This window comes from Anguilla anguilla, chromosome 2 (genome assembly GCF_013347855.1).
Source record: "Anguilla anguilla isolate fAngAng1 chromosome 2, fAngAng1.pri, whole genome shotgun sequence".
Classification (NCBI taxonomy): domain Eukaryota; kingdom Metazoa; phylum Chordata; class Actinopteri; order Anguilliformes; family Anguillidae; genus Anguilla; species Anguilla anguilla.
This window is the reverse complement of record NC_049202.1, coordinates 20,477,995-20,505,844: the sequence shown is the minus strand read 5'-3', so window position 1 is coordinate 20,505,844 and position 27,850 is coordinate 20,477,995. Positions and strand designations below refer to the sequence as shown.

Genomic DNA, 27,850 nt, shown 5'->3' with positions numbered 1-27,850 from the left:
CTCATTAGTGTGTGTGTGTGTGTGTGTGTGTGTGCTTATGGTGCTTTTTGTACAGTCACACACTCCTAATTATGTGAAAAACTGCAGAAGCAAAGAGCGTGATAGACATCAACATCAGCCAAACAGGGTCATAGGGGAGTGTAGCAATGAGGGTTGAAGGGTGAGAAAGAACCAGAGACAAAGAGAGGGGAGGGGGAAAGAAGGAGGAGAGAAAAGAAGAAGCGCTAGGCCCAGTTATAACATTGTGTTCCTCTGTTTCACTATCACCAGATGGCAAAGAACCCAATCACAAACGAACTGCCAAAAATGGGGGTTGTAGACGGGGAACCATACAAAGGCACAAATCAACCTCGCTTTTATTTATTTATTTTTTTTCCTTTTTTAGATCTTTCGTTCAGCTCGGTCTGAGTAGGTGCGATATCTTCCATCTTCGAGGATTAAAAGGTGTTGAAACCAGGGATGAGAGAGTCTAGCATGTGGTGGGAATAGGTGGAGAGGGGTCGAGGTGGGGGGTTGGAGGTGGTGGAGCCTGAAAGAGACAAGGGGGGAAAAAAACACAGAACAAAAAAAAAAACGCCTCCTTATCTTTAGCTCCTCTCGTCCAAGGTCTCTGACAGGTTTCGTCGGCCGCCCTCAGTCCCGGCGCCATTCCTTTGGCTCTGAGGCGCGTTTCGCCGCCAGACCCGCACCCCGGAACTTCTGCGCTGACGCCCCGAGAGCTGCCCGCCCAGGCAAGTGCGACGGAGGCGTCTTAAACAAGAGCTCGCTCAGCAGAGCTCGGAGGGATAGAAGAGGAACGGTGAACGGCGGCAGCCAAAAAACAAGTGGGTCCAACAGGAGGGGGGGGAGGGGGACACACCGTTTCTGGGTACAGGTGTGTTTGCGAGGAACGTAGAGGAGGGTGAGGGGGGCACCCAGTAGGACAATACCTGGAGATTACTGTTTCGGTGTGCCCCCCCACCACCCCCACACTTGGATCTATAACAGGACACTAGCCATGACACCTCTGTGGGTCCTCTTCCTTGGCCTGGTCTCCGGGACGTCATGCGTGGCGATGCACGTCTGTTTGGCCAACGGGACCACGCGCTCCTTCTTCTGCGTGGGAAGCAGGGTTAACCAGATGCCCGCCGTCATCCCAAAAAACACCAGCTACATGTGAGTACAAGAGTACTACGCCTAACGTTGCCACGGGAACGGTGGTTTGACCAGACAGCCCATTGCAGCTGCCTATGCCAAAGCAGATGATTGGTGTTTTATTGTGATAAATGTGTTCTTATGTTTGTTTCAAAGAATGACTGAGAGTGCTCTTGTCACTCTATGAAATGTGATGTTACATAGAGGGGTTTCACATGCACACGCACACACACACACACACATGCATGCACACACTGGGATTGTTAAACACAGTAAAAGGATACAACAAAGGATGTTGAACTTACATACACGCTGATAGAGTTGAATTAACACTGGACGTTTTACTGTGCAGGTTTTGGGTCCTCACAGAGAACAGACACACAGGTTTAGTGTCATCACAGACCACATACACACAGGTTTAGTGTCATCACAGAGGACATGCACACAGGTTTAGGGTCATCACAGAGGGCACACAGACACACAGGTTTGACGTAATCTGCAAGGTTGTCAGTGCTGATGATAGGGAGTAGAAGGGCTGGAATTAGCCTTGACCACAATGAAGTGAAACAGTGAAGTATTTCACAGCCTCCGCCTTTCAAATTTATTGCTCACATTACTACCCCACCATGTGTATTGTCCTTGATTATTTATGATTCCACTTAAAACATTTTCCATACATACACTATCATTCTGTTATTTTCATAAGCATATTAATAATATGAACATATGAATAACATATGCATAATAATATCTCTATTCATCTATAGTCCTTTGGACAGAACGTAACAGCTAGCAGCTGTAGTAATACTGTAGCGTTGTTATGTACCGTAGTACTGTAGCTCTTGAGTAATGAATGAAATAAAATAATCTCACCGATTCAATTAATTGAATTAATTGAATGTGATTCAGCTGCATTTGTTGCATCTCCAATGAGAGGACCTTACAGAAAGTTACCCTGTGACATCATACACAGCACAGTAAATACTTACTACTCACTGTGTCCCATCAGGTGTGCTGATTTAACATTCTCTGGTAATGTGATGTATGTTATGGATGGAGAAATGGCACACTATATTAAAGTTTGCGTTGGCTAGCATAAGTGTCTGTGGCAGCTTTTGTAGTGATAATAAATGTTTAACACCACGCTCATGATAGTTGTATGTTGCAACTCGGATACATTACATTACATTACAGGCATTTGGCAAACGCTCTTATCCAGAGCGAAGTACAACAAAGTGTATAAATGTAACCAGTTACAAGTGCGCTGAAAACCCTAGAGCGAAGTACAGTTCCAAGTGCAGGGAGCAACTGCATAGTTTAACTTGGACCCTGTAGGTAATCTTGTTGACACAACAAAAAGTAGTCTATACAAATAAAACAGGCAGTAGTTAAGCGAGTACCGTAACTACAATAAACTAAAAAACAGCTTACCTAGCTACATTCCTAAGCATAGATAGTCAATTGGATGCTACAGGGAGGAAGGGAGGGGTGGGGAGAGGTGCAACCTGAAGAGATGAGTCTTCATGGGATACTACCCATGATAGAAAATGCTGTTGTTAGGAGAACACCTCGCAGGACAATTAATGCTTCAGATGATCAATTTCCCAGTAGGTCCCACATGCCTGCTCTCACTTTCCCTCAAACTGTTAACAGCTATATAGTTCATTAATGAATATATAAACCAATAAATTAATTCATTAATAAATAATTAAATTAACATTTTTGGAGAGCAGGTTTATGCTACATTTTACAGAGTGCAAATCAAGCTGGTGAGCAAGCATCAGAGTCACAGGGTTGTTCCTGCTTAATGTTATTCCCTATCTCAGTCTCCTGATGAACCACAGATTGGAGATGACAAAATAGGAATAGAAATAAGAGCTTATTATGCAAATATCATGACTTGCTACTGTCCACCAGTCGAGCTTCCATCACTGTGTGTGAAATTCCAGACCTCCCAAACGCATCTGTGTTGTTTACCTTGAGCAGTGAGGGATGTGTGTGGGAGAGATTCGGGGGAAGGTGGGTGGGGGGGGGGGGTGTTCAGTTGCAGCTGGCGCTATGATTTTGGCGGAACTCCCTGAAATGGGGTTGGCTCTTCATTTTCTTTTCTTTTTTCTTCTGCGGTGCTGTTGGAACTTCTTTTGCGCCATTTTGTTTGTTTGTGTTCTGTTTCTGTGCCTTGACATGTCTCAGCGGCACAGGCAAACGGGGGTGATTGTGTTCGTGGCAGTGTGTGAAAAGCACAACCGCCCTCAGACACAGGCACACACCCGCACTCACGCACAGACACACACACACACACACACACACTTATCCAAACACATAGCAGCAGCACCTCTCTGGTGGCATTGTCTCAGACTGGTGAGTCACTAACCTGTGTCTCATCCAGGCAGCGCAGGTCCTGGGGGAACACTTGGCTACTTTCTGCTATTTAATGGAACACAGGGACTCTCAAACCTCCCACACATCTGTCGCACTCCAAATCACGCATCACAGGAACAAACAGTTCTGAGTCGGACAGAAAGTGACAGGGCTAGAAATTTTTTCTAATTTTATATGAAAGAGTTCTCTTATGAAAGGCATCCTCGAGGAGCCTACTGTAATGAGCGAAAGGAGGTGGAAAAGAGAGAGACAGAGAGAGTGAGAGTCTCTTCACTTCAGTGCCAGCAGACGAGACAGACAGACAGAGAGAGAGAGAGAGAGCGAGAGAGGGGTAAAATTAAATTGTGTCTAAAACACTGTAAAGGTTCTTGTAAATGTTATTTAACTTGGGAATTAAATGTGTGGGGAAAGACACGATAAAATAGAAATAGAGCCAGTGTTTATGCCGATTTGTGCATTCTGTCACACCTTGCACTTTTTCACAAGAGACAGCTAGCAACTTTCCACTAATTAGGTATGAACACTGGCTCCATTTCTATTGCTTGCCTGATTTTTGGTTTATGGCTCTCAGCTGTTGATTCAACAGCCTACATCAACCACATTTTGGTGGTTGTGGCATAAATTCACAGCAGGGGGTCAATTCTGTAAGATTAAAAGGAGGGACAATGGCTGAAACAAAACACGTTCTAGGTTTATTGGCTGTGTGTAATTAATATATGGGAATTATCTGTGATACGCTCTCAAAGACTAGCTGCCTTCATCCCTAGGCTAATTTAACTAAAAAGTTGGGAAGGGGCTAAGAAGTGCGGCTTCAAATGTGATGCCATGGCGGTCATTACTACATTAAATCAGCAGCGCCAGCCAGCAAAACCGCCAGCAGAGGTGGGCCCCAGCACCCGAGAACCCCGGAGACAGAGAAAAGAAGCACTTGCCCCTTGACCGTGAATCAGCCTAGTGACACCAAGGTTTTTTCTCAGGGCTCGGTCCGCTTGCTGTCTCGTTTAGCTTTTTGTCGTATAAATTGATTTTATTCCAATAACATGCAAAACAAACACTAAAAAGAAAGAAAAATGGGAAGGACAAACACCACAACAAACAGAGGGGATAAATGGAGAGAGTGAGATTCCAAAAAATAGACTGTGAGACCTGACTGCCAGCAGTGTCAGAAACACAAAACAGCATATCGCTGTAAACAACCTGCCCATAACGAGAGCTGCAAAAACCAAAAATTCTCCACAAAATAACACCCTGACTAATTTGTTTCCGGTGTATTCTGCTCCTGGACCTCTGCTCTGTTGTGGTTACTGGACTCTTCATTTTCGTAACCCACTACAAGGCGAATAATGCAAATGAATCAGTCAACTCTTTCTATCCCCTTGTCATGACAGCTTCGGAACAATTTTTTTCTTCTGGTTGTTTTCACCGGTACACAGCATTATTTATAGGTGAGAATGGGCTATTCAGCTATTATAGTCTGCCCATTATTACCAGTTTTTGAATCGTCAAACTTGGCTACTTTAGTTACAGTCCATCAGGGGAAAATATTCAATGTGCTATTGATTTCAGCAAGCCCATCTGTGAGAAAAGAAAGGAGGAAAGGAAGACAATGAGAAGGAAGAGCCAGAGAGAGAGACAGAGTGAGAGAGAGAGCCAGAGAGAGCTGATGTACCTATCAACTGCAGCTTCTCAAGACGTCCTCAGAAGGTAGTATTAAGAGTCATGGAAGGTCATTTTCACAGGACTGCTGTGAAAAACATTTCGAACAACAGTGGTTGTGTCAAATTGCTGCGATTTTACCAACTTTCCCTTGGCAATTTTGTTTCTTTCAGCTCATGTTAATCTCACAAAACTGCAAGCTGCATTTTAGTGCTGCTCTCTCTCCCAGCTGGCTGCCTGCAAGATGAACTAGTCTCATAAAAAAAGAATAATGTGTTCCCTGGGTGTTTTCAAAATCATTAAATGCACGCTTGTCTTGTCACATTGTACATGCCATTTTCAATAGAATATTTGGAGGAAAAATTATTTTAACAAAGATATTCTAACTTCATCCCTGCTTCTGTTGCAAAACCGAGGCCTTGCTTGTTCGGAGGTCTTAGCTAATCTAAATTTATGGGATGTGCTCATATAATAAGAAGAGCCACTGTATTTAGCGAGCCCAGCAGTGGGACCATGCCAATTCATTGAAGGAGCATATGTCCCTCAATTTCATGGAAAGATAGTCCATTAACTATGAAACGTGAGTATTTTAACTAAATATGAGTCAGTTTGGAGGAGTGAGTCTGGTGACACTCAGTGGGAGGCGTTTGGAAAACTCATTAGACAAGGCTAGGTAATGATACAGGGAAATACTAGAATTGAATGGTAATTGACTGTAAGTAATTCCTAGATTCCTATTCCAATATATCATCCATATGACATGTGCGGTGCGATACAGAGAGGAACTTCAGTTTTACGTAGCTAGCTGCTGTGAGCTCACTAACATTACTCTTCAGGGTTCTGTCAAGTCGGAACAAGTTGGAAGGTGAGCAGAAGGTTTGTTGTTTCTGGGGGAGGGCACTGATGGTGTGCACAAGAGCAAGGTGCTAAACCTCTTTGAGATATTAATTTGTGTCGATGTAGATATTCATTTATGCAAATTGAAATAATGCATAACAGAATGTTATGAGAGTCACCCCTTAGGGCTTCTGCTAACAGATAAAGTAATGAAGTGAAACTGATTAAAATAATTTAAGGTGACTAATCCTACCCACTCTAACATTAAAATGTAATTATCAGGCCTACATCTCCCTATAAAACCCTTGAAACATTATTACATTATAACATCTCTATATTGCTGCACACATACACACAAAGAAATGGAATAGATAATATAACACACTGTAATGAATGATCCCCTCGTGTTTGGTTGATTGATTGATTGATTGATTGATTGATCTGTCGATTCATTGGAGGGCTGGTTGATTGAGTGGTTGCGTGCTTTTTGTTTGTATAGGTGATTGTTTTCATTCCAGGTATCTCTCCTCTCTCTCCCCCTCTTTGTCTCTGCAGTGAGTTTAAGCTGACACAGCTGAGGTTAATTCCACGTGCTGCCTTCTCAGAACTGCATGAGCTTTCCCGAATGTATGTATGCCCAGGAACTGCATGACCTGCACACTTCACAGCACAGCACTGTACACTGCCTTCGAGAATCATACCCTGGCCTGTGTGCATGTCATGTTGGCACTCCTGTAAACTAGCATGGAAGGTGGATCATGCCAAGGTGTGTCTGATGACATTTCAAGAAAGAGCCCTGCCCTAAATTTGTCATTAAGAAGAAGTTTCTTTCAAAGATTAGAGATGTTGGTGTCCTGGTAAAATTCCATAAAACTAGCTCTATACTTCTAGCCATCTATGCATGCTGCCCCACACCAAATTAGCTATGCAATCCGTTGCATTCACTGCATAATTTGATTCCCCAGGTTGACATTGCAAATGGGAATTTAATTTTGCAATTCAAGTTTGTAATGATCCTCAGTTGACCTCCCTGGTTCAGTAAATGTAAAATAAATTGAGTGCATATCATGTGCGGCACAAACCAGGATCTCAAGGAGGGCACATGAGAAATGACCATACTTATGCATAATGGTACTGATAAAAATATTATTATGAATAATAATAAAGCTATCCCATTAACCGGGGCAAAGAACAGCAAGTTTCACAGCCAATACAATACCATAACAACTCTCATAGGGTCCTTCCTCTTCTCTGGGGAAATAGTACTTTGTATAAATAAGTGCTATTTAGTCTTGATTGTATGTGTTTAGTCTCTGATATGGAACATGGTGTGTTGTTCAGGTCCATAACATATAATACGTGGATCACAGAAATAGAGCAGATTGAGGTGTGGGCTATGAGAGGCTGTATCTCAATGGAGGATTGGGTGATAGGAACACACCAAGTCCTTCTTTGTGTATACTGAGCTCATTTTCATCGTGCACATTCACGAATTTGCTCATTGAAATGGCAACTGCTTTCCAGAACAAACCGTGCTTTGAGTTTTACCACACAAACACACACACGTACGCACATACGTACGCCCACACAAGCACAAACACATACACACACACAAGAACGTTATGTTGTCAGGTCCGAGAGGAAACTGTGATCCCCTTTGGCCCCTTGAGTGGTGGTATGTCTGGTTTTGGAGGTCTAGTCTGAAATCCAGCTGGTTCTTTGAGCCGCTAACATAAGGAACTGTGGAGAGTATCTTTCACTCAAACAACATGAACAAATACAGCCCTGGAAATGTCAAATTTTCAATTTCACAGTCCATGTGTATGTGTCTGTGTAAAATCTTTTGCTATTTTTTCATGAACTGCTGACACATTTGATTTCTATTCCAAACAAACAAATTGTCATTCAAAACATTTATTTGCCGAAAATAACAACTTGTCCAAATACAAAAAATACACAGTGTTGTTTTACATCAAATAATGCAAAATACGTTTATACCCAGGGGTGTAGCACAAAATTCTGGAGCCTATACATAAGCAGTCTCTGTGGGCCCCCTTCCTTTCTTGATCCATGTCTCTCACGTATCATTCCAGACTTTTTGAGGGCCCTCCCCCCATTCGGGCCCTGGGTAGTCAGTCCCACTTTTCCCCCCACTACGACGCCCTTGTTTATACCCATAAATAAATAATAAAAATAACACTGTCTTTGATTAGGAATGGTTCAACAGTCAATATTTGGTGGAGTAACCCTGATTCTTCTTCAGAAAATACAGGGTGTTCTTTTAATTATTTCCAGAGTTGTACATTACAGCCATCCAGGGTCAGGGTTGAATTACCTTGCAGGCACAGTGAGCCCAACGTTACTCAAATTTAGCTAGCCGTGGCGGCGAGTAGCATTAAGGAGATACTCACCCTGCTCTGACTCGTCTCTCCGATCCCCTCTCATCCCCCTGCTCTCAGCATGGTGTCGGAGAACGGAGCCTTGGAGGGGATTGCGGCGCACGCCTTTTCGAACCTATCAAACCTGGTCGAGATGTAAGTCTGACACACGCACTCCCCTGTCTACCTGCGATTCTGCCCAGAAACACAACAGCATATCACCCTTAATGAAAATGGATCGCCTTCATTTTGTGCTTTTCATTTAACGATCTCAAAGCACTTCACAGCGAAATCTCCTCGTTACTCCGGTCTAGCACCCAGGACGTTCACCACACAATAGTTTAAGTGGAAACTGGGTGGTGATCAGCTTGCCTGGCTGGGAAAGCCAGTTTGGGAATTTTGCCAGAACCCTGGGGGATGACCCACTTGTTGCAAAGTGCTGTGGGATCATTAATGACCACAGGACGTTGGCTTAAAGCAGGGCTGCCCTACCCTGTTCCTGGAGGTCTACAGTCCTGTGGGTTTTCACTCCAATCCTAACAAAGCACACCTCATTCAACAGCTATATCTTGTTAAGCCACTAATTACTAGAATCAGGTGTGCTAAATTAGGGTTGAAATGAAAGTGTACAGGGTGGTAGATCTCTAGGAACAGGGTTGGGCAGCCCTGATTTAAAGTATCAAATGATGGAGTCTCCAACAGCTTAGTCTCCCCATTAATGTACTGGGCCATTGAGGCTTGTTTGGTTCAGAGGAAAGACTGCCCCCTACTGGCCCTCTTTTTGCAGTAGGTCTGCCATTCCATCCCTGCTTAGCTTAAACCATTCAGCAGGAGCGTTGGGTGGGGTTTCTGTCAGCTGTCTGCTAGCAACCTTCTGGCCAATGAGTGTGCCTGAGGTTAGAAACACAATACCAGGTATAGAACAGCTGCACCACAGGCCAGCTACAGAAGAGTACATCTTCAGGGAAGGCGATTTATGTCAAAACCAGTTTCACAACAGATTGGTATTATTTTTTTAAAGAAACGAAATGCCTCTTTTTCTAGACTGTCGAGTGGGAGTAATGAATTTGAAACTGCACTTTTCTGAAATGTGTTTTCCACTTACAGAACAATCACCAAATCAAAAAACCTAGTCTTCATTGAAAAGGGCGCTTTCTGGAATCTGTCAAGATTGAAATATCTGTAAGTTTATTTTATTTTTTTATTTATATTTATTAGAATATGTATTCTGAATTCTGTGAGTGCAGTCTGTTCCAGCTCACGTGTAATGTTGCAATAATCTTTAGGGTATATTTCAGGCTCTATTTTGACTACACAAACATAATGAGTAAATGCAAGGGCAATCACTGGTGCAGGTCAAAACAAGGCTTGTCCAAACCAGTTTTGGTATTTTAAGGATGCTGATACAAGCGAAGCACGCCACACCAAGGTGCTGCTTTGTTTTGAATGCGTTGAAGGTATAGCTAAGAGGTGTCTGTGCACTGGCCAATCAAAATGCTTTGTTAATTTGCTTTAAATAAATAGTTGCCTCAAATATCCTTGTTCTCCATCCTTTGGATATGTCCTGCCTGTCTGTTCCTACTCTCCGTAGATAATCTCATTTTTGACATTTAGCCTTTTCTTTGTGAAAACAATTGTTGAATAATTTCAAAATGATAATTTATTTTGCTATTGTGGATTTAATATAGTACCATAATATTTTACCATAGTACCATCAGCATGTAGATGCCAGCACAATATATTCATCTTTTTTTTCATAATTGCCCCTGTCAAGGACTCATTATTGCCTCAGCGATAACTCCAGCTTTCTGGTGGCGGGATCTTCAGATACCGCAAAAACTGTTAAAATATCACTGCGCCAGTCTGGAGCACTTTAAAACATCTCACCCTCACCTTTTCCAGACGCTTAAGACAAGCTCTAAAAAACAGGGATGAAATACCAAACTCCGGCACAGCCTCGCCTTGGGCCCATTTACGCTGCTCCCTGATATCAGTTTGGCCTGGCAAGAACTGTGGCAGAATTAGTGAGGGGCTTTTTGCATCTTCAAAACGGAGCCCTAAGTCTAAAGATGAGTATAAGAACAGTACATGATGATGAAAAAGGCCAAACAGCCTCTCACCATTTAAGAACAAACTAGAGTATCCAGCAATACTGGACTTGAATACTCCTAGCCTCTGCCTCTACTAGATGGCCAGGCAAGCTGTTCCACAAACTGACAACTGTCAGTGTTAAGAAATACTTCTTCATATGAATATGAATATTATGTAAAGGGAGTCTTAGTTGCTCGTGTACTAAACCAATTCTCTCCTGTCATATATTGCAAAATAGAGCAACATATCTTTCCTATTGGCAGTCATAACTGTTGACAGATCTTTATGCAGTGACAGACAGCCGAGCTTCTCTCACAGTGAGAGGGATGTCTTCTCAAACTGCACATGCTGTATTCCCACTACAACAGATGCCAGAAGTCATGCTATATCACTCCATAATACAACCGGGAGAGCGAGAGACCGGGGCTGTCTTGGTGTCACTCAGAAATGTAGATCTCTGGAACTTTCTCAGTGGAAACTAAGCCTTCAGTAAATCAAAAATACAAAATCATACGCGTAGAAACTGGACATTATGGCTGGTGTTATTGAGTGTGTGTATACATACATAATACGTACACACACGTGCCTATTTGATAATGTGTTTTTGTGTTTATGTGTGTGCATGTATGTGCTGGTTTTTAATTTTGTTTGCTTTCAGGACCATTTCAAACACTGGACTGAAGTCACTGCCTGATTTCTCCAAGATTAACTCGGCAGCAAAGGACTTTCTGTTGTATGTCACACTTACCTTACTTCCCATTTAAAGTGAATAAGTGCATGACGTGCATGAACATTTGCTGATGAGGAAATGGAGTGGTTGTCTGTGTGCACTTAGGTGCACATTCATGTGCATGTGGATTTCACCTGCATGTGCATTTGTGTTTATCTCGGCACACAGGCACAGATTCCTTCATGACTCTGTGTCTCTATTTTCATGACAGTGAGCAAAGCTGTATGCTGGGAGGTATTTTATTCAAACATATTTATGTCTGGGAACTGTAACATTGGGTTCTTCTCAAGAGTTTTCCCTTAACCAAAGACTGGGGCTTGGAGCCAGGCCAGACAAGCTGCTATAACTCATAGGGGTTTGCCATGGCCCCAGTGAGATCACAGCTACACAGAATTATGGGATATCTCTAATGAAACACACAGAGAACTAGCTTCCCCTCATCTGATAACCACTGCATATGGAAGCAATGAATTCACAAATCACAAACACGTGTAAAGAAAAGAGAAAAAAAGAGTGTTTTTCAAACATTTTCTCTCCTCTACTTTCTTTTTTTTCTCTGCAGTGACCTTCAGGATAACGTGAACATGAAAGTGATTCATCCAAACGCTTTCCTGGGTCTCAGTAGTGAAACCATAAGGGAACTGTGAGTCTGGCATCGCTACCTCTGGAAGTCCCACTAGTTCCACAGCGAGAGTCTGACTTTTCCTTTAATGAAAATCTTAATATCTGCTGTATCCAATGGATATTTACAATGCTGATGAATTTGGCATTTTATTTCTCAGCAGGAGGAAACAGAAATGTTTTTTTTATTATTGTTGAAGTGTTTCATGCCAAGCCATGGCAGATAAGCACACAGAATCTGCCCAAATAAACAGAAATGACATAACTCAGCTCCATCACTATACTGCTGCTCTCTGTACTTCCCCCATATACATGTCAGGGAGAGATAGAGAGAATATTCCCTGGGGCCTCTGAAGATGGCAGCGTATTCCTCACATCAGAATGTTGCTTGTTTCCTTCATGACAATGCTGAGAAAACACCCTGACACCACCACAGCTGCTGCTGCATCTAGCAACAGCTCAGATCATTGGTGTCGCCTTGTCGTTAAGTTAAATTTTTTTCACTGAAATCAGGCTTAGATCTTAGAACAAGCCAAAGCTAGCTTCCTTATTTCTTCAGTGGCCACCATTGCCTTTCTGGGAGTTAGCCAGCTAAAATACTGTTTATTTTAGGTGACTTTCCATCAAATTTTGCAATTGGTAGGGTTGTATTTTCTCAGTTAAATGTTATTTAAAAATGAAAACATAGTGATTAATAAAACATTTACGGTTTTATATAAAAAAAATTCCACTCTTTGAAATGGTTTGGTAAACAGCCATTTTTATCATAAAAACTCCACTGACACAGAAGCTGAAAACTAGACTGATAAATGAATAAAACCCCACAGTCGAGCATGTTAAACTGTGTAAATCCAGCTGAGATTTAGGCAATGTTGATGGAAATGCTTGTGTTGCATTTTTAACGCATTGGAACTTATTTGAAAATGTCAAATAAGCTTGCAATTGAGTCTTATGCATGTTCATGGTTTCACCTTGACCTTATGCTCATGTTTTTTGTTTTCTTATATTAAAAGTGTTCATTAAGCCACATGATAAAAATGTGTACTTTTTCCAAATGTATAAACAAGAGAATCATAACATTTTCTTCTGTTGTAAACAATGACATTTATAAACAGAATAGCTGTAGGCCTGACACTGGGTGTCCATTCTGTAGTGGATTTTCTGTTCAATTTAAGAATCTCACCCCATTATATGGGCATAGTTATTGCAGATTAATTTAAAATATTAATTGCCATGCTGTTTACATACTGTACATAGCAAGGTCTCCAAAATACCTCATTCTCCTGTAGTGGGTTATGTAAGAACTTTGTTGCTTTCTTTTCTAAAAAGACTGTCTAAAACTGTCAGATGAATACTGTGAACGACAGGGAAATCTACAGATTCCTGACAACATGTTTCCAGGTTTTTCTAATTAGGCTATTTAGCTGTTTATGCTGTTGAGGAGTTGACATGTTCCAGTCAACAGAAGATTGGGTGCTTGAGTGTTTGACTGAACAAAGAGCAGACCATTTCAAAGCAACATGATTGAGTCCATTACCATATAGTCTTTGATCAATCTCTTAGGCTCCCAGAAGTTAGACTGCCATTGCAATAACAGACTGTTATTGCAGCATCAGCGCTGGATATTTCTTCACTAACAAGATACATTTGCATTTACATTTACATTTAGGCAGCTTTAGACACAGCTGCTTCCTGCCTCAGATGAGTGACTGGGCACGAAGGCCGTCCCGCTGTCTCTCTTTGCATTAATATTCATGATCAATCAGGCCTAAAACATATTATGGATCGGAACAATCGTCAGTTTCAAAGATTTTAAACAGCATCCACAGTGAGTCGGAACCTAAAAACGGTGTCACTCAAAACGAATGACTATTTTTTTAGAAAATACAAAATAGCATGCCTCTGTCTTTATTTTAGCAAGAAAAGCTTGAGTACCATATTTGTTTACTTTGCGCTCATGGCAAGTCACTCCATCTTTTTCTTTTTTTCCCTTCACACTTCCAGGAGACTCACCAAAAATGGAATAACTGAGGTGCTGAATCACGCTTTCAATGGCACCAAACTGGACAGACTGTGAGTATTGCCTTTAAATTGATCAAGTCAAATGTATGTGACACTCAGTAGCAGGCGTAAGTAGTACATGGTTTCCCAACATAATTTCCGTGATATATATCTTGATCCTGAGGAGGTTTTTAGGGCATTTTACCCTCCTGCTTTACTTGTATTGCTCAGATACCTGATTACAAGTACTTGGAAGCTACAACTGAGTCATCCCTGGGTGCTGGATTCTCTCTCTCTCTCTCTCTCTCTCTCTCTCTTCTGTCTCTCGATGCCTCATTCTCAATTTAATATAAGATGCTTTATTGCCATGAAATACCGACTGTAAATACTACAAAGCATACAAAGCATACCATCGTATGAACAGCAGGTAGTATTGTATCAACAGTAAACACAATCGTAGTGATAGTTAGGCCCAAATGTTTTGTATTTGAAGCATTTAATATACTTCACCTCATAAACTCAGTTTTCCAGATAACAACAATGATTGATTGCAATCTGTTATTAATTTAAATTAGTCTGATTGTTTTCTGGTAAGAAGTGTTGTCATGAAACAATTGTGTAATTTATGTTAGTGGTGTTAATGGCCATTTATTTAGTACCAGGAGGCTCTTTTATGATTGAGCTCTAGGTCTTAAAGTGGCATAATAACCGGCGAATACAAAATTGCAGGGATTTAAAAAATGTTTTGCTACTATATCATCAATGGATAATGGCCTAATTCTGTCCTGCATGCATTTTTGATGTTTTCCTCTGTACTTGAAAATCAACAAAATTGTACATGCAGGCTCCATAATGGATGCCTCTCATAATGTGATAGTTAGACCAAGGTAAGTGTAATTTAGGGCGTGGCCTAGCTTGGTGTTGCCTAGAAGAAAATTGAAACCTTTTTTTTTGTTGAAATTGGTTTCTGGCTGCAGTGCTCCAACAGAAAAAGCTTTTGTGGCAAATCTCTCTGTCTTGATTTGTCATTCTTCTATGTCTTTTGTTTCTTTCTGTCTCTTTGCTCTTGCCCTGCCTGACCTCTATCTGTCCCGCCACCCTTCTTGTCTCTCCCCTGCTTCCCCCGACAACTCCAGGTTGCTTATGGGGAACCAGCAGCTGAGGCAGATCCACAGTCAGGCGTTCTCAGGAGCGGAAGGCCCCGTTGTTCTGTAAGCACTAGCTACACTAAAGCTGCATTCAGTCCAACACAACAAATGTTAGAACATGTCTTACTGTAGATAATTCACTAGATGCTAAGACATTGCTCTGTGCCACCATTACATTACATTACATTACAGGCATTTAGCAGACACTCTTATCCAGAGCGACTTACATAACTTTTTACATAGCACTTTACATTGTATCCATTTATACAGCAGGATATATACTGAAGCAATGCAGGTTAAGTACCTTGCTCGAGGGTACAACGGCAGTGTCCTTACCCGGGAATCGAACCAGCGACCTTTCGGTTACAAGCGCAGTTCCTTACCCACTGTGCCACACTCCGTCCACCATTGCTGTTCATTGTTGATGACATTTGTGGGGCAGTTGCAGCAAACTTAGCTTACAGCACAACATACATGGTACCAAACAATGACTAGTTAAAGCTGCAACAACCGTGAGCTGCTTGCACTGTCATCCTGATCTGTTTGACCAACGTCAATCAATAGATGCCTATTTCCATTCCTGAAACATTTTCTTTCCAGTGTTGTTGTTTGTTGTTTATGTTGCATTTACAGTGCCAAAATAGTTTGCTATGCTGTGTTTTTTGCCATTGATGTTGACTTTATGTTTCTGAGGCATTTCTGTCACAATGTGGATGCATTTCTGATATGTGTTTTCCTTGCTGTTGCTTTTGGCTGATTTTTATATTAGCCTTGCAGAGATGTAGCTCGTTCTTTATGTTTTCATTGCTGTTGCTTGTCACCGATGCTGCGCTTGCATTAGTGAGACGACGCTGAAGCGTTGCATTTTCATCGCTGTCGTTCGTTTCTGATGTTGCTCTTGCATTACTGAGATGACGCCGGGAAACTGCGTTTTCATTGGTGACAATTCTCGCCGATATTGCGCTCGCTTTGCTGAGAAGGCGCTGAGAGATGTGCGTGGTGCTTACCGCCGCACAGGGACGTCTCGCGCACGTCCATCAGCGTCCTGCCGGAGAACATTCTGTGGAGGCTGAAGCGGCTAACAGCAGAGTCCGTGTACACCCTGAAGAAGCTGCCCAACCTGGACCTGTTCACCCAGCTGATCGAGGCCAACCTCACCTATCGGAGCCACTGCTGTGCATTCGCCAACTCCAAGAAGAACATGTGGGTGCCGTCAAAATAATGAGCCAGTGTTGATTGAACTCGGGCTTGTGTGCGTGCGTGTGTACGTGCATGCGTATTTGCATGCGTGCATGTGTGGGTGTGCTTGCCTTTGTGTATATATTTTTGTTTAGGCATGTATGGAGACATACTACATATGCACTGTATTCTTGTATACGAGTTTTATCACATCTGTTTGTGCGTGCTTATATTGAAATGGACCTAATACCTGTATAATTACACTGTAAGTTCAGTAGTAGGTAAGGTGTAACTGCTGTTTATTTTATACATTGTTGCATTACATTTACTGAGAAAAAAACCTGTTTGTGGATGTATTTGAACTGTTATTTTGCACTGCAGTCAAAAGAAGGTCCCGATATCTATGACCATAAGTACTTACTTGCTAACCAAATCAGATTTTTCTCCACCATCATAATATGAAAAAACAGGTCAAGTTCAATGTCCAAATGTTAAAATACATATTTTGCCATTTTAAGTACAAGCTAACAGTGTGTATATATACTACAGTTGCACTGTATCTTCCTCTATAGGTATGCAGGATTTGTTGCTGTGTGTGTGTTTGTGTGTATTATTGATTTGCATGTGTGTGTGTGTATTCATGCATTCATAAATCCTGCATCTGTGTGCGTGTTTGTGTCTATATGTTCATTTGTGTGCATGCACTTGCGTGTATGTGCGTGTATGTGTGCGAGTGTGTGTGTGTGTGTGTGTGTGTGTGTGCATGTGTGTGCGTATGTGTGTGTGTGTGTGTGCGTGTGTGTGTGTGTTCACAGGTCAGTGGTGCATGAGCTATGCGACAAGCCCAATATCAAGCAGGAAGAGCCCCAGTGGCACTTGGAGCACTGCACCATAGAGGTTTCCTGCCACCCCAAACCCGATGCCTTCAACCCCTGCGAGGACATCATGGGCTTCACCTACCTGCGCGTGCTCATCTGGATCATCAGCGTGCTGGCCATCGTGGGGAACTCCGTGGTCCTGCTGGTTCTGATCACCAGCCACTACAAGCTGACCGTGCCCCGCTTCCTCATGTGCCACCTGGCCTTCGCGGACCTCTGCATGGGCGTCTACCTGTTTGTCATCGCCTGCGTGGACATCCACACCAAGTCGCGCTACTACAACTACGGCATCGACTGGCAGACGGGGCCCGGGTGTGGGGCGGCGGGCTTCTTCACCGTCTTCGCCAGCGAACTGTCGGTCTACACGCTCACCATGATCACCCTGGAGCGCTGGCACACCATCACCTTCGCCATGCAGCTGGACCGGAAGTTCCGCCTCCGGCACGCATGCGCCGTCATGGCGGGCGGCTGGCTCTTTGCCTCGATGGCCGCCCTGCTGCCCACGGCCGGCGTCAGCAGCTACATGAAGGTGAGCATCTGCCTGCCCATGGACGTGGAGACGCCGGTCTCCCAGGCCTACATCATCATCCTGCTGCTCTTCAACGTGCTGGCCTTCCTGGTCATCTGCGTGTGCTACCTGAGCATCTACCTGACGGTGCGCAACCCCAGCTTCGTGTCGGCCAATGCCGACATGCGCATCGCCAAGCGCATGGCCGTGCTCATCTTCACCGACTTCCTGTGCATGGCGCCCATCTCCTTCTTCGCCATCTCAGCGGCCCTCAAGCTGCCGCTGATCACCGTGTCACACTCCAAGGTGCTCCTGGTGCTCTTCTACCCCATAAACTCCTGCTCCAACCCCTTCCTCTATGCCTTCTTCACCAAGAACTTCAAGAGGGACTTCTTCATCCTCGCCAGCCACTTCGGCTGCTTCAAGACGCAGGCGCAGATCTACCGCACCGAGATCTCCTCCGTCCAGAACGGGGCCTGGGTGCCCACCCCAAAAACCAGCGACGGCACCCTATACTCTCTGGTGCCCATCAACAACCCCCACTGACCTCTGACAGCCTTCAGTAAAACCATGGTCTTTCATTTGAACTTGTACACACTCAAGGCCCTCCCCCACCCAAAAGAAGGCCGTACAATACAGGCCTGATAACTTTGTTGGGTTCTCAATGCCTCCAACATGGATATTGTTTTCATATTATTTTTTTGGATGTGGTTTTTATACATGCTTTTTCTCCCATATTTTCACTCTAGAATATGGCATATGTACACAGCATGTCAGTGGAGATTGCTGGAACTAAAGAGACTTGCCTCAGGGAAGCATGAGCGTGAACTCTGACCCCTGACATCTGACCTCGGGAATTCTCACCTGTTTCTTAATTGAAGATTTAGCAATTCTCTGCTTTTGGAGGGGGTTGGTGGTGTGGTGAAAAAACAAGACACAAGTGCAGCAGATGGTATCATAACAAGCCAGGTTTTCTGTCTCCATGGTAACTCTTGTGAAGCAGTTTTCCAGCCATGTCTGAAGGAAAAGGAGAAATGCTGCTGTGCTATTTTACCTACTGCTGCCTCACTCCCCATGTCTAGCCCATGTGACCCCCCCACTCCCCCCACCAACCCCCCAGTTTATCTGATGCTGTTCATCTTTACGTGAAATGACAATATTTTCGCAGCACTCTTGAGTTTAAAGGCAGAACAAGTGACACAGCCTTCACCTGTCCAGATAATGAACTTTTTCTACATACCGTAAGTCTACATCAGGGATCCTTAAAATGCTTATACTATGTTGGGGCACATTATTCTTTATCTGTTGTGTGGATGTTTTATTGCGTAGATTTTGTGTAGATTTAAGAACTTTATAGTTAATTCAGTCGTTAAATATGTTTTGTTGAAATTTGGTAATTTCTTCTTCGACACCTTGACCCTTCCCCCTCACAGGTTCCAGGCAAAAACAATAAACTAAAACAACAAGCTAAAACAAGGACAAAAGAAAGTAAGATGGTGTGACCACTTTCCCGGAGAAGAAAAAGGCATTAGGCTTGGATGTGCAGTGCCAAATAAACATATTGTGGCAAGGTTATTCCCCCTGAGAAATTGCAAAGAAGCTTAAGATTTCCAGGTGCAATGGTCAGTATACTCTCAGAAGGGTCCAACTGATGGGCAGTGATGTTAACAGGAGAAGACCAGGAAGATTAAGAGGCAGTAGACACATATCTTGTGATGTCTAGCAAAAGAAACCGTTGTAAAATTTTACCACAATTCCAGGAAAAATTCAATGCAGCTAGAGAGAAACCAGTTCCCCTGACTATAGTGAAACGGCAACTATGATTTGCAGGTCTGAAAGGATGTCTATCTGCCTTTTGCAAATCTTTTTGATCCAGTGTTTATGGTGCCTGGCCCACTGAAGTCTTTTCTTCTTGTTAACAATACATAGCAAGGGTTTTTTTTTCCGCAGATACACATTATTTTAGACCAGCAGATTGTAGTTGCCATTTCACTGTAGAGAGAAGTGGTTTCTACCTAGTTGCCTCCCCTTCACAAGCATCAAAGCAAATGTGATTGGGGCAATTTTAAATTCCACTGATACCCTAATCTAGGCTGACAATCTATGGGTTTCACCTCCTCCGAAAAGACAAACCATATGACACAGGACACCATATCGGGGGTTGGAGACCCTACATGCCTAACATTTCCCATTACTTTTAGTTTGAATGCAATATTTAGGTAGGCCAGTCCTTGTCATAAATTAGTCTGACCCCCCTTCCCTTCTCTCCTAAACCTTAACCCGGCATCACCCAATCAGGGCAAACATCAAGCCATGCTGGGTAGAGTATTTAAGATTGCCACAGGAAAAAATTTGTGTGTTGCGTTTGGTTTCGGAGCCTGGAAGAAGAAGAGTTTTCCTCTTTTTATTTTGGTGGTGGTTCCTAGGTCGTGTGTTTTTAGCTGGTTTCCTTGTGGCGCTTATACTGGAAGTGAGTGATACTTTGGCAAGGTCTGGCCGATCCGTTTCTCTCTCTCTTATCCGTCTCTCTCTCTCTATTTTCTGGTATTTCTAGATTAGTTGTTTAATATTTTGCTGTATGTCTTCTGTTGTGTAATTTAGAAGTAGTGTGCCTGCATTCAATAAAGAATGTATGTTTTCAATTCATTAATATAATTGACTGCTTCTTATTGAATTCAATTATTTAATCTGAAAACCTGATGTAAAGCTTGTTTTGACTTGATGGTTGATTCCACCAGTTTTCTGCAGACTGACCTATCAAAGAATTTGGCAATTTAATTGATAATTCTAATTTTAACATAATTGTTAAATTAAATCTAATAAAATATATTTTACATGTAGGTTAAGTGAGGGGTTCTAGCATGCAATATTGCTTGGTTCAGTATTCAGAGTGCTGAGCAGTTTAACAAGGGCATTAACTGTTGGAACCGCTGGATTCAGAAAATAAACATATCCTTAATTAATTGCTTGTCCGACAGTTCACTAGACCTCACAAAGATATTTGTTTTCTGCCTCTTGATCTTTCCGGGCTGCTCCCATTAACATTACTGCCAATCAGCTGGACCCTTCTGATAGATAATTTCACTCAATGTAATAACCCCTCCATCTCCCTCCCACCACCCACTTTGCAAAATGAAATGGATAGACTTCCAATAATGAATGTGTTTGTAATTAAAGCCAAAAGAGGCTATTTTGAGGAAAGGCGTGTCTAAGATTTTTTTAAGTCATCTTTTTGTGTTATTGTAGGTAGAAACTGGAAAAATAAGTTCTTTGGTTTGTTATTAGATACATCTGCATATTTTAACTGAATTCTTCGCTACCTGAAGTTTTTTTTTCTCCTTTTAACTACAGGTGGCCTAATACTTTTGGCCTATATATTTTCTGAAAAAGTGTTAGTATGTATCCTTATTGTTCGTCTTACGTGGGTGTTGTTTTTTTCCTTCTTTTTTTCTTTATTACATGTGTTAATATTTGTACACTTGATTCAGTAATGGGACAGTGATAGAAGTTGTAAGTTTATGCTTAATCCCAAGCTGTCTGTGTTTCTCTTTGATGCTATTATAATTAAAATTATTATTGTTGTTGTGGTTGTTGTTGTTGTTGTTGTTGTTGTTACCTATTCTCCCCATCAGCATAATTCAGTGGGAGTTCATGTATGTGTTCAAGTCAATGCTCTTAAAGGATTTCTCCAAGCAAGGTGCATTCTTGGAAAGGTTTTATGACATCTCACAGGCAACTGTCGGACGAGTTCCAGAAAAGCACCATCCTAGGCAACCCCCACCCAGGCAACCCACCATCCTCCACTGGTCTCCACCATAGAACAGCAGTGTAAACAGATGCAAGCAACCTGTTTTTATTATACTCTAGAGTGAAAAATGACAATGTTATTAGAGAGAGCAGCATTCATTATTACAGCATGTTGAATGACTGTGCATGAGCAAGCTGTGTCCATCATATCACTGTGTAAAATTACTGTACTAAAGAACAGAGGTCTCCATTTCAAAGCCAAAGTATAGAATAGTTACGTCATATGAGTGAGATGCATCCATTATAGCACAGAAACATTTCTCCACCTCTTATCGCTGATATTCTCTCGTTTAGCACGTCCAGTACTTTCAAGGTCAAAATGACCCCACAAAGGAATCTGGACACAATGCCTTTTTTGGAGGTTATGGTTAGGGTGGGGAGGGGGGTGTGTGTGTAATAGGGAACTTGCCAGGAGGGCTGCATCAGAGCGAAACAATAACTGTACAACTACTACATGTGGCTGTCACCAAAAGCCATTATGTGTCTGACTGTTCCTTTTTGATTGAATGTCAATCAAACATTTTGTGACTTGGGGTAGATTGCGATTGGTTAGAGGGAGGTGAGGTCATTATTGAGGTCACCAACACAGAGGCACGATACTACACCAATGCAGTGGTGTGATAATGGGTGGAGGCTGTTACTGCCACTCATGGCTGGGCAGAAAAAGACAATACATTTTCAACATAGGGCCACCCAAAATATAACCCAATGTCCAAATTTGCCTGGCCATACCCAATCGGTGTGTCTAATCAATAATCCAGGGCCAAATGTTACACACATGAGTCCTAAAAGCTGAGGGATGAATTGTTCTCACAATTTCTCTAATAACAGCAATTTGAAATAAAATACATTTTTTCTACCCTTGTAATATCTTTCTGGATCCCATGTTATTTAAGTTATCGTACAATGTTTAAAAGGTGAAAACGCCTGACGTACATTGACACAAGGTTGGCTTTGAGGTTTTTCTGAGCTCGGCCATGGTTACTTCCTGATTTTGCCATTCCTGCCAGCCGTGACATAACAGGATGAGACTCTGTACTGCAGGGGAATGACAGAGTATTGTCTTTGAAACAGTTATTCATTTCCATGGCCAAGACACCGTGTTCTCACGTGATGTACCAAGGGCACTACAGGATGTCGTGTGGCAACAGTCAGAAATTCGGTGAGAATGTTTTGCTTCTGTGGAAATGGTTCTTCGTGTGACTTCAAAGAGGTATGATGTTCACAATGAAATGTGTTGTCCTTTTGTGCCCACACATAAAGACTTCCTAAAATTCACTGAGTGTGGCACTCACCTGGTCACATGCTGTGAGTTCTGGAGGACAGACGATAACTGCCTTGGTTAGTCATTACGGTCAGCTGTGCTTTAATTGGGTGAGGCAAAAGAGTTCATTGCCTGTCTATCTTGATGACATCCATGTTTGGCTATAGTCATTGATGCCCTGGGATAAAGTACAAGGTCCTGTTTGACAATGTTGAAATCTGACTGGTTTTGAACCGACAGTGCTAAGAACCCCAAAGAGCATTAGCAGGTCAGGGCATCACAGCTAGGGGAGCCATTGGTGTTTTGATGCAAGGGCTGAGGAGGAAGGCTGTGCCTAGAGTGCATGTAGCTAGAAGAAAAAACATTTCTCATCTTGTGGCTTTGATGCTCTCTAGCTGTGACACTCCCCATGAGTTCACCTTGCCCTTAGCTGTCAAGAAAATGGCAATAATGTCCCTTAGTAGAAGAAATCAGCCCTGCAAACTACCATCGTAACTTTCCAATTGATGCATTTACACACATTAGCGTGCACGAAAAGTATTGAAGTAGAAGCTTGATGTCATAAAATCACCTTGCATTTATGTTGTTCAGCTGAAGGCTAGGCTAGACAAGATAACTTTCTGTGTTATGCCAAGATGGCTATTTGGAGGGAGCAAAATTATATTGTTACATATTAGGGGCATTCAATGCATTTGATTCACATTGTTGCTAATATTATGAAGAAAAATATTTATTTTTTCATGCTTACTATGTAGCCATATATGTAGTTCCTGTCTTTGGAAACTAATTCTTGTGCAACTCTTTTGTTGTTCTTTAATAAGAGCAGTCTGAATTTCAGTCTGTATGCAATAACAACAAGAACAACAACTACTACTATAATAATAATAATAATAATTATTATTATTATTATTATTATTATTATTATTATTATTATTGTTATTATTATTATTATTATTATTATAAATAATATATCAAAAAGGCATCAAATATGTTGCAGCACATGTATTTTTTATTGTATTTTTTTTTTTTGCAAATGCCCACAAAATGCGCAACATTCACAGATTTACAGCTTCAGTAAAAATATTAAAATATAACTGAAAAAAGGAGAAATTGCAGTTCAGTGCAAAACAGAGGAGCAAAGTCTTCTTAACGAGGATGCAGTGAGGCTAATATTGGCAAAGCTGTTGTGGTGACATTATAATGCTAATTTCAAATGATCCATTACGAAATCAGAGCTACATGATGCCGAAGTGCTTTTAGAACAGTTCTTAAATGAACTCATAGCACTACCATAGATAGATGTATGTTTTGTACCATAGATAGATAGATAGATAGATGCTTTAGACAGTTGCTACCATGTCAAATTTGTGATTATAATGACACAGATGTACAAATAAGATATTTGCCAACAATATTGTCAATAACATTATTAAACAACAACATTGTTGAGATGATGAGCTATAAATAACATCTCCTGTCCCACTTTTTTCCCATTCTTGTTCAGTTCGGGTTAGAATAAATAACTCAACAAAGACCAGGTGTCTGTGCAATGGAGTAGTTCTATCCCAAGAGATGCTCAAGAATTACCAGGTTATGTTTGCCATCTGCTGGTGGAAGGCTTGTACCGCCACTGTAAACCAAAACTCATTTACTGTTTTTCTCAATCATTCATACACGTTTCTTGAAATATCTAACGTTCTCAGAAATTCTGAAAACAAAAGACACCCAATTACCTCTTACACAGTGAAAGATTCATCCAGTACCATGTTAGCATTTCTCAAAACCAAATATTTGCATCAAAATAATACCCATGGTACTACTGTATATGAATAGTTCTTACTGTTCCCCTCGTGTGATTAAAAAAAACACATGAAAATGCTCAGTTGTTCTCAACTTTATAATGCGGCTTTATTAAAAAATGTTATACATTCAGTACAAAAATAATAAGCATGGATGAAATATATCAAGTAACTATTGTGTCCAAATTTATTTTGCTCAGACATAGCAAACAAAATGCCAATGTATGTGACCTTTGAAAAAAGACAATAAATTGTACGTTATTTACTGTACTCAGTTTATACCAAACTATCCATGTGCCTGGCCTCTTATTCCTGTAAGGCCGGTGTTGCATTAGTTTTGTAAAAGAGGCCCTCCGTGGCTAAGGGAGACAGGGACACCTGGCACAAAGGGCAAAGGCCTGGTGTGCGTCTGCACCCCCTCCATTGTCTGAAGGAGAGTCATAAAACACAAATCATCAGCTAACTGAGGATCAGCGCAGCGTGATGGAAGCCCAGATTACAATGTAGACGGTCAGGCTCCCCTGCACACTTTCTTATGCTTCCTCTGTGCTGGCCAGGGACACAGGCTCAAATTAGGATGCACCCACTGCATAGCCTCACCCATGCTCAACCCATGGTCGATAAGCAATTTTCTGCTAAATTTCATCCAAAATGTCCATCTCGCTCTGGCTCATGATCTTGCTTTTTCTTTTCTCTTTCATCTCATTCTCTATTCCACTCTGTTATATTTTTGTCCAGCAAAACCCATCAGTTGTTATCGTAGGCACCAACTTTTAAAAATGATTGGTGCTCGTTTTAAAGAAAATGTAGCCTGCCTGCCTTTATTTTATCAATCACAACAAATCACAAATTAGTATTATTATTTTTTTGTTGCAATTATTGCACAAAATGTCCTTTAAAATGTAATTTAAATAAAAATTGTATGTTCCGTATTCCGATGTAAAAACACACACCACAATTGACCCTGCACAGTGTCCCTGTAGTAGTCAGACACAAAAAAAACATAAGCTAACATTGCGACCGACCTTAGTATTAGGCACAATAAAAGGGGATTGCTTGCCGAGTTACTTTGACATCTCAAACGTGTTTCTCCGCACAGTACTCCTCAAAATGAATTTGTTTACAGATCCTAATGTTAGCAAGTCAATCTTCCGTGCGGTGTTCATCGTCGGTAGTTAGGTTAGCAGGAGGTTGAACAGGTGGTGGTTTTGGTATTCTGAAAACAAATTTATCCATTTTTGTTGTTCCTTTTTAGAATGACTTATCCACAATAAGTCCCATGATGCCTTGCATGGAATATGTGCAGAACTTCCCATTTAGCGTAAACAAACGTTCTATTAAATGCTATGGTAATGTCTTAAAATGGCAAAAATTTAGGAACATACAAAGACAACACTGAAACTCCGTACTCTCCGTATGTTTTCTTGTATGGGGATGGGACGACATAAAAAAAAATATCAACCGTCCACCACGTTTTGGAAATGTTCCAGCTCTCACGTCATCACTGTTGCATGCTTCATGAAAACTATTACACTACTAACTAACGCTTACATTACAGTGTGAAATATCCACATTATATAATACCACTAACCTATTTAAAGACACTCAATTTCAAAAATAACGTACATAACCGAAGTATTTTGAGCAGTAATAGTCTACTTACATAGCAATGATGAAATCTTATCTATGTTCAGTAGATGGAGACAGAGACAGTAAATCAATGATACTGTATTGATACTGTATCAATGATACAAGTATTCTCTTCTGTTTTGCTCCAGAAAACGATGTAAGCTAGGTCTATCAACAAACATATGGCTTAGCTATGCCCAGAAGTCCTCAATAATAATAGTATTTTCCACGAAATTACAAAAAAATGTTGACCACGTTTCGTTAGGTGCAGCATCTTTTACTGCTACCACAGAGTGAAGGTGTAAGTGAATGCGATGATAAGAAGAATTTCGGTTACGCTAACCTAAAAGAAATGCTATTTCAAAAGCAAAATTAGACATGTTACACATCGTTAGAAAGCTTATACTCTCACCTACTGAATAAATGAATTGTCAATCAAGCCAGACTGTACTAAAAAGGGTGACAACGCCGTAAACAACACGTGTGGTATTACGCACAGCTATTTTGGAAGGTACCCAGGCATCACAGATGCGTATATCATAAACTGATTGTCCAAGACAATATATGACCACTCATTCTCAAAAGCGACATCTCTACGGTAAGGTTAATGGTAGCTCACTTTTAAATGTTGAACTCTGAAATATTGGAGGTGCTCTAGCTCTAGAGCACCCACAGAGCTGGCGCTTACGGTTGTTATTCATGTTAACACTCTGACAGAGTTTAGCTTGCACCACTGCAGTAATTGAGTGCAGGTGATATTTGTGAAGTGTTGCAAAATAGCACTAATATTGCATTTGGCTTTATAAAATCAAAATGTGCTTGAGACTTTGCAGAAATTTTGAAATTGCTAGGGCATGAGCCTTCAACTTTTGATCGCTGTCCAGACCACCAGTTTTGGTATTTAAACACTTGAGAACAACTGTTTGGTTGACCGCTCCAAAATGACGAACAGATGCTGTCTGACTGAATGTGGGCAGTCTGGATTTGTGTAAGTGCAAGCAAGAAATTGCAGCTGCTGCCCACGCCGCATGTATCAATTTGGATTGGGTGAGTTCTTGAAAGTCATTCTGCTGAATTGCTTTGCGACCATATGCTTCAATCGTCTTAGCCATAACCATAGCCTCCCTAATTTAAGCAGCATTAAATGATGCCTCATGTCACATCCCACAGCTAATGGGGACTTTTGAGTGTCACTGAGATATGATTTTTCCTTTTTTATTTTTAGCCCCTCCATTGGTATGCAGGGGTCAGCTGGTCGTGGGCTGACACCGTGCAGAAGTAGTGCATTGTGGGAAGTCCAAGGACGTGTGCATTCCTGAACGATGGACTGATAGTTACTGACATCGCTCCAAACTCTTGGCCTCTCTGTATCTTTCTCTCGAGTCCATGCTGGGTTCAGGGTCACTGCCGGACTGTCAGAAATGTTTAAAAACAGGAACAAACAAAAGTCCAGAACCATCACTCACACTGACAGCCTGTTTGTGAAGGATCTCTGGTTCAGATGTACTGCATTGTGAGATGCAGCAGGTTTGAGGGGTTGGGGGGGGGGGATCATTTGATCTATAAAACAAAGCCAGATATCAAGCAATGATTGTATACAAAAGAAAAAATGTGTGTGTGTGTGCATGTGTGCGTGTGCATGCTCGCATGCCTGTATGTGTGTGTGTATGAGAAAGAGAGAGAGAGAAACAGTGTTTGTGAGACAATACACGCGTGAGAGAGAGACAAAGAGGAACCACAGCAAAGTCACAATGATCTGTTTGTATAAGAGAGGAAAGAAGAGGTGAGAATAAAGGGGAACCTGTGTA

At 41.7% G+C, this 27,850-nt stretch overlaps 1 protein-coding gene across 2 annotated transcripts; it reads left to right on the top strand.

The window, feature by feature from the left end:
• Window positions 1-539: 539 nt before the first annotated feature.
• Window positions 540-19,789, top strand: fshr (follicle stimulating hormone receptor). 2 transcript variants are annotated; one of them, XM_035405941.1, is made up of 10 exons: window positions 540-1,155; window positions 6,565-6,636; window positions 8,469-8,543; window positions 9,495-9,569; window positions 11,137-11,211; window positions 11,771-11,851; window positions 13,834-13,902; window positions 14,967-15,041; window positions 15,996-16,181; window positions 16,973-19,789. In XM_035405941.1, exons 1-10 carry the CDS (start codon window positions 998-1,000, stop codon window positions 18,087-18,089), a joined length of 1,983 nt encoding a protein of 660 aa, XP_035261832.1. In that variant the 5' UTR covers window positions 540-997; the 3' UTR covers window positions 18,090-19,789. The 2 variants fall into 2 exon arrangements, with proteins under 2 accessions (XP_035261832.1, XP_035261833.1); XM_035405942.1 differs by lacking the exon at window positions 540-1,155 and adding an exon at window positions 5,106-5,220.
• Window positions 19,790-27,850: the final 8,061 nt, after the last annotated feature.

Excerpts from the sequence above, each read along its gene's own strand:
- fshr (XM_035405941.1), top strand. The coding sequence starts at position 998 with ATGACACCTCTGTGGGTCCTCTTCCTTGGCCTGGTCTCCGGGACGTCA. Across the intron at positions 15,042-15,995 it reads GCGGAAGGCCCCGTTGTTCT|GGACGTCTCGCGCACGTCCA; the intron begins GTAAGCACTAGC and ends ACCGCCGCACAG. Across the intron at positions 16,182-16,972 it reads GCCAACTCCAAGAAGAACAT|GTCAGTGGTGCATGAGCTAT; the intron begins GTGGGTGCCGTC and ends GTGTGTTCACAG.